This window comes from Sinocyclocheilus grahami, unplaced genomic scaffold (genome assembly GCF_001515645.1).
Source record: "Sinocyclocheilus grahami isolate Dianchi unplaced genomic scaffold, SAMN03320097.WGS_v1.1 scaffold748.1, whole genome shotgun sequence".
In the NCBI taxonomy this organism is placed as follows: Eukaryota; Metazoa; Chordata; class Actinopteri; order Cypriniformes; family Cyprinidae; genus Sinocyclocheilus; species Sinocyclocheilus grahami.
The window spans coordinates 197551-204695 of record NW_015505927.1 but is presented as its reverse complement, the minus strand read 5'-3'; the positions used below and the strand labels follow the sequence as shown (position 1 = coordinate 204695).

At 35.7% G+C, this 7145-nt stretch overlaps 1 protein-coding gene across 3 annotated transcripts in view; it reads right to left on the bottom strand.

Moving 5' to 3' along the window:
• LOC107560957 (protein tweety homolog 2-like) overlaps window positions 1-7145 on the bottom strand; it is a 71317-nt gene that overhangs the window by 37883 nt on the left and 26289 nt on the right. For all 3 annotated transcript variants that reach the window (XM_016245265.1, XM_016245264.1, XM_016245266.1), the window contains exon 2: window positions 3763-3938. In XM_016245265.1, the coding sequence (XP_016100751.1) occupies window positions 3763-3938 (176 nt within the window). The remainder of the gene's footprint in view (window positions 1-3762; window positions 3939-7145) is intronic.

Below are 7145 nucleotides of genomic sequence, written 5' to 3'. Positions count from 1 at the left end.
GCTGCCCTGTATCTTGGTCTCTCATTGGTTGTAGGTCATCGCCGATGTGTTTTTCAGTCAGAAATAATTTCACACAGCATGATTGTGAATTGCCGACAGCTCCAGATATTTCTGGCAATTCCCTCAGATCGCATCTTTGATAATTCACACTGTGTGATTGTCACTCGCGCAAACACATTTCATTGCACCAAATACACAAAATAACGTTCTTTTTAGCAACATCATATGACCCCTTTAATATTGAACTCTCAAAGTGCCCCAGATAGATGAATTTAACTTTAAAATAGGGGTGCTCCGATCAGGGTTTTTGATCACCGATCACAGAAAGTAGGGATGCACCGATTCGATATTCATATCGGGTATCGGCTCCGATAGTGCCATTTTTCTCGGATCAGGTATCGGGCAGAGAGAGCCGATCCAAATCCGATAATTTTTTTTTCTTTTTTGCTCGATTGTGCAAATTATTCTGTGTTACTTCTGAAGCCATACGGTAGCTTAATGTGAGCTACATATGAATATTTAAGTCCTTACATTAAAGTTCACACAAACTCTTTTCTCCGCTGTGGCTGTCAGTCATTCGTTCAGCCTTTAAACCCTGGTCGCGTTCGGTTACAGCAGTCAGCTCAGTAAAGCTCTCTCCAAGATCATTCTGTGTTCCCATTATACTTGATTTGTAAATACATGTCTATGATTTTGCAAAAAGGACTTTATCTTCTTGCCGGAGTTTAATGTTTTGTTACTTGCTACCGGGTGCCTGTGAGAATAAAACACGGGCGTAGAAAAGACTATCAATTGTTTTTAACGTGCACAGTAACTGAAATTTAAAACTGTTAAAAGAAAGGCTCAATAACTGTTGCACAGATATAATACACTACGCACAATTTCTCTTCCCTTTGTGCTAGGGAAAAAAACTTCACTGGTATCGGATCGGTATCGGGTATCGGCCAATACTGAACCCTAGGTATCGGAAGCGAAAAAGGCAGATCGGAGCATCCCTAATTCAAACGCGAGTTTTGAGCAGTGTAGAGTAGCGCTTGTTGTTTGTCGTTTCTCCGATCACAAATGCGGACATGGTTTTATGTTTACGCGCCGGGACACGGCATCACAGTATGGTAAGGGGCGTAACATTTCAGTCACACGCTTGAGGAATTTGGCCAATCACAATGCACTAGTTAGCTGGCCAATCAGAGCACACCTCGCTTTTCAGAACGATGAGCTTTGTAAAAATCAACGCGTTTCAGAAAGGCGGGACATAAAGGGGAAACAATAATGTACAGTATGTGGAAAATAATGTGTTTTTTTTACCTTAAACCGCATAAAGACATTTCATTACACCAAATACACAAAATAATGTTCTTTTTTAGCAACGTCATATGATCCCTTTAAGGGGTCAACAGTGTACAGGGGACAATTTGATTACTATAAGGGAAAGCGGTTCAATCTGTTTACATTATATTGTTTCGATAAATGAACTCCTTATTTTCTCCTGTTTATTTATGATTCAAGGAATATCCTGTTTAATGATATACTGAAGAGTAGTATATATGGATGTAACGATTAACTGCGAGCCGGTTGAAAATTGATTGAAATATGTGACGATTCAAATCGGTTGAGATGCCAAACAAATCGTGATTCATTTAGGTGTAGGAGTTTATATGAATGCATGTCTGAGGGGAACTAACTGTCTTTAGAAAAGTTTAGATGGTATCTTGCCTCTGTATAATGCATATTAAAGTTCATAAGTTCAGCGCTGCTTTGTTTACAGCGGAAACCAGGAAACGGTTTAAGCGCCACCTGTTGGCAGAGAGTGAATCTGCGTCTCATTCAGCTCTGCTGTTTCATGCAGATATTTTTATTTATAGTTTCACAAAACTGAAGTCAAACCATTCTGTTTTTGCTTCACATTTCGAAATTACAATCTAATTTAGTTTAAAAACTGCTCATGTTGCATGCAAGCAGCATCTTTGTTTGGATCAAGATTAAAATGCAGTGGTTGCCTCTAATTTTAAATGGAAAGAGCACAGACAAAGCCTTATTTTGTTTATATGAAGATATTTATTTTATTTGTGTTACTTATTTATTTGATTTGGGGCTTGTTTTAAAATTTTAATTTAGTTTTGTTATTTACATTTACATTATATTTAAATTTTGAAATTTAGCAGACGCTTTTATCCAAAGCGATTTACAAATGAGGACAATAGAAGCAATCAAAACCAACAAAAGAGCAGTAATATGCAAGTGCTATATTAGTATATTATTATAGCGTTATATTTCAATTTCACAAAGAAACGTGCTGCATTTTGTCCAAGCAATAATAAAACGACACATTTAATTTATAATTTGTCTTAAATCTCATTTTGTTAAAAAAAAGATAATAATCGTGAATCGAATCGTGAACTCAAAATCGTGAATAGAATCGAATCGTGACTTGAGTGAATCGTTACATCCCTAGTAGTATACTAAAGTGAGTGTTGAGGCAATAAAAAAAAATTGCACCAAAATTACAATATTTATGTATTTAGCAAGCATTTAGCTAAACTTAACCAGCCACCCTTTACACAAACCTTGTTATAGTAGTTAAAAGTCCAATGCCCATAAAGATATTAAATGATTAGTAATCGTTTCTAAACATTTACAAATGATGAATAGTTTCAACTTTAGATTGGCTACTGCAAAAACATGAACAAATGATTAATAAATGATTAGTAAAGATGTGTGAATAGGGTAAATTTAGGTCTTTCGGGACAATTTTTGCCATTGAGATGACTGCTCACAAAGGTATGAATCAGCGTCTGAATCAGCGAGAGTGAGAACTCTGATTGGATGTTCAGTTTAGCGAACAGTGAATTAAAGCCGAGAATTAAAGCGAAAGTGATGAGAACGAGTAAGTAAATGAAGACGGCACAGACAGAGGGCTGTTCTAAGACGGCTGCAGTCTGTGCGGTGTGTTCAAGCGCAGCTTTTTGGTGCAGACACTGCCAACGCAAGGCGACAACATCATTGGCTTTCGCCGCTGCTAGTTCTTTGAAGTTGGCTTGGTGTGTCCCAGCCTTAAAATTGTGATTTAGTGTTCAAGAAATTATTTTTATTAATATAAATGTTAAAAACAATTGTGCTTCTAAAACGTGATTCTATGATGAAAAGAAGGTTCAAAAGAACAGCATTTATTTAAAATAAAAATCTTTTATAACATTCAAATGTATTTACTGTCACTTTTGATAAATTTAATATGTCCCCCTTGCTGAATAAAAGCATCAATTTCTTTAAAAAAAAAAATAAAAAAAGAGTTTAAATTCATATTAAAACCTGGTTTTAAAAATTGAGTTCTGAAAATTACAGAGTTTTTGTAGCACAATGAACTCTCATCTCAAAATAGAAAATAGATAGAGAGCAATGGATGGAAGAGACAAAATGGAAAATAAATAAATAAATAAATAAAAATAGGTGGTGAAATAATGAGGAAGATATGTCAGCCAGAAGTTATGAGCTAATTCGCCAAAGGGGATTTCGCTAGTATTTGCCATGTTGATGCAAAGCTTTCCCATCACTCATTTCAAAACTGAAAATTGTGCGACAGATGACAACAAAGTTCTTCTTAATGAAAACGTATATTTTAAATTCTGCTCAACCATGCCAGAGACCATGATAACCACGATGAATATATAACCACATCATTCTCCCATACACTTGAACTCTTAACTATGCTGCCTGCATCTTGAGCGGCTTTATCCTCTCAGCGCGAGAACGGTGGGTGGTACGTACCAGCAGATGAGTCCAGCAGCAACAGCAGCCCAAGTGACACAGCAAGAGTTGGATTTCTTACTTTCCTCTTCCTCCTCATCCTTCCGACAGCAGCACAGGCAGCTCAGGTAGATGGCCAGACACAGCAGGTTCACACCGAGCCCAGCTGCTGCTACACAGCCCAGGAAGATGAGCGACTGGAACAGACAAAAATATCAGATATGAGTTTCTTTGTTAAAAGGGACATATGAGGGAAACTTGAATTTCTCGTTATTTGGAAATGAAAGAGTTTGGTCTATTTGTCACTCATAACACAAAGCTCTCTTATCAATCAACTCAGCCTTAAAGACTAAAATAATGTTTTTTCATGATCCAATCAATTCCTAATGGACCAAAATCATGGCATGTCTAACGTGGATTTTCTTGTTTCACTGTGAAATATGAAATGTCACATTACTTAGTAAATGGGTTATGCTGTTGATTTTAAAATGATGTGCAATGTGTTGTACTGATTACAACATTTTTATTTTTAGGAAAAAATGGGGTTAAGAATTCTGAAAGCAAAGCTTTTCATGATTCAATCAACTCCTAACAGATCAAATCAATCACTGGTTTTCCTGTTCCACTGTGAAAAATGTTCAATTATGCAAGTAGATGAGATGCTAACTTGCTTCTAAAAACAATCATTTTGACATCAGTACAATTTTGCTTCTTAATATCAGTACAGTAGCAAAAACAGCTAGCTTAATATTATATAGCGCAGAGACAGAGGTATAGGTTATAGAGACTAAATCTTGACTAAACTTATGTTCTTGTAAGTTAATTTTTTTTATCAAGGTGCATCAATACAACCCTTTAAAAAGGTTATTAATAAATAGAATCCTAATAGAATCATAAAGTTGTAATGAAACAGAAGTAGCTACAAATATTTTCTTCTGTATAGTGATGTACATCGGTGTGTAGTGGATTATAGGGGGAAAAATGTAGAACAGGGAAGTTTAGTTAAACTTCAGTTAATATTCAGTGACCTTGTCCAATGCAAGTTTGTTGTTAATGTAGCATGAAGTCATGACCTCCTGGGATGTTTTCCGAGCACAGACAACACATTACACTGATAACAAAGAGGTCCTTTCCGGCTGCAACACTCTGTCATATAACATAGAGCTCAAGTTGATGGATCCGGAGCTATTTTAATCTTACAGACTTTAATGGGGGCACAAGGTACCACTCTGCTAATGCTTAGCACTACACACCCCTGTAAAATGAGCATGGTCTCCTCGCACTGAAAATGGTCTTAAAACCTTCACCCAGACAAAAATTTATGGACTTTAAGCAGTGACTGAGAATAAATATGACAACTGAAGCAGCACAATTATTCAACAAAGCCACACTCATATACACACACGCACTATGTCATATCCATCCTGCTCTTGGCTCTGTAGAAAAAGTAGGACAGCTATAGCAAGCAGCCCAGCATCTATATTTGCTGCATCATCACCATCCCTGTTTCCTGCATTGTTTCTGTCCCTCTCGGTTACATCCAACATTCTCTCTTTCATCCTGTAGGTGGTGGGACATCCTAAGCCATCTGCTTCGCTCCCATATCTTTAAGACTAATGAGTCAACCTCTCTACCCACAATTCCAGTGCTGTATTCATCAACTGTGACAAAGACCCTGCTTAGAAATCACAAAAAAAAAGATAAAGAACTAGGTTATAGAATATAATTTTTCTCTAAATCTCATTTGAGATTATATAAGGCCTGTAAACATTATAAATAATGGTTCGGTTGACAGTAATTGTATCCAGTTTTAACTATCATTCATAGCCCATCCTGTACTCCATTATCACTGACCATTGAAACCCATACTGATCATAATACAATTTAATGCATTTTAATCAATTTAATCAAATTAGCAGATGAGACCTACAAAAACACTGAAATTAAATTTAACATATTTTGTACCATATTTACAATGTTATCTTTTATTAATTGACCAATATATACTACTGTTCAAAAGTTTGGGGTCAGTAAAACCTTTTTTTTTCAGAAATTAATACTTTAATTTAGAAGGATGCATGCATTAAATTGATCAAGACTTTTACACTGTTATGAAAAAATCTGATTTCAAATTCAAAATGTTATTTTTTTTTTATTTCTATTCATCAAATTAATAAACCAATAAATAAATGCATACATAAATAATGAAGGATCAAGTGACACTGAAGACTAGATTTATGGCTGCTGAAAATTCTGTTTTGCATCACAAGAACAGATTACATTTTTAAATTATTCAAATTTTACTTTAAATTATAATAATATTTCATATTACTCTCTTAAATGTATTTTCAATCAATTAAATGCAGCCTTGCTAAGCATAAAATACTTTTCAAAAACATAAAACTTAAAGCCTTACAGACCCCAAACTTTTCAACGATGGTGAAGTAGAGCATCAATTTAACCATCAGATATTTAAGTAAAATGCATGATGAAACCTACAGTGTCTCTCAGTCTTTAATTACATAAATTAGTCACTCTTTAATTTCAGTCACACTGTCTAAAGAAGATGAGTCTGTGTCTAAACCCCTCCTCCACCTTTGAAGATGGATAATTCCCCCATCAGGCCTTTGTTAAGGGCAAACAGGGGTTGATGAAGGTACTGTGATGAGGAAATGGGGGGAGGATACACAGACAGCAGCAGGGGGGTTTTATGGGAGGGGAGGGGGACATATTAGGGAACGAGAGTGTGTTTTCCAACTGAAGAGTGGCAACGTGAGAGGGTGTGTGGTTGAGGGAGGCATATATGTGTGTGTGTGGGTGCTAATCAGCAAGGGGAGCAGTTGGTGTGGAAACAAGGGAAGACTGGCATTATGTTTAATGCTTTTGACCAGAGCAGGAACAAAAAAACAAAACAAAAAAAACCTCACACACACATAAATAAACATCACCATGGCAACCTACTGGTCCTCGCAGCCCTTTATGTCCTGGGACAAAGTGAAAAGAGGAATTATCTATTTTAATGAAGCTGCGTGTGACTACATGGCTGGAATTACCCTGACTAAATCCTGTGATCTTCGTAAAACTACGAGAAATTTGTTCTATCTGACAGGGAAAAGCCTAAGAGATTAGTGATGGGTGGTATAAGCTAAATCCTATGTCATAGCAACAGCAACAGTATGCATATACCACAACAAAGGTACAGTGGCTGAAAATTCAATAAAAATTGGTTTATCGAAGATAAAAGTGTATTTACATTCTACATTATACAGTAAATACTATATACACAATATAGAAAATAGCATAAAATAGAAAAAATAATTTTTAAAATGTATTTATACAAATTCTTTATAATAAATAATATATTTAGAGAGAGAGAGAGAGAGAGAGAGAGAGATGGTAATATA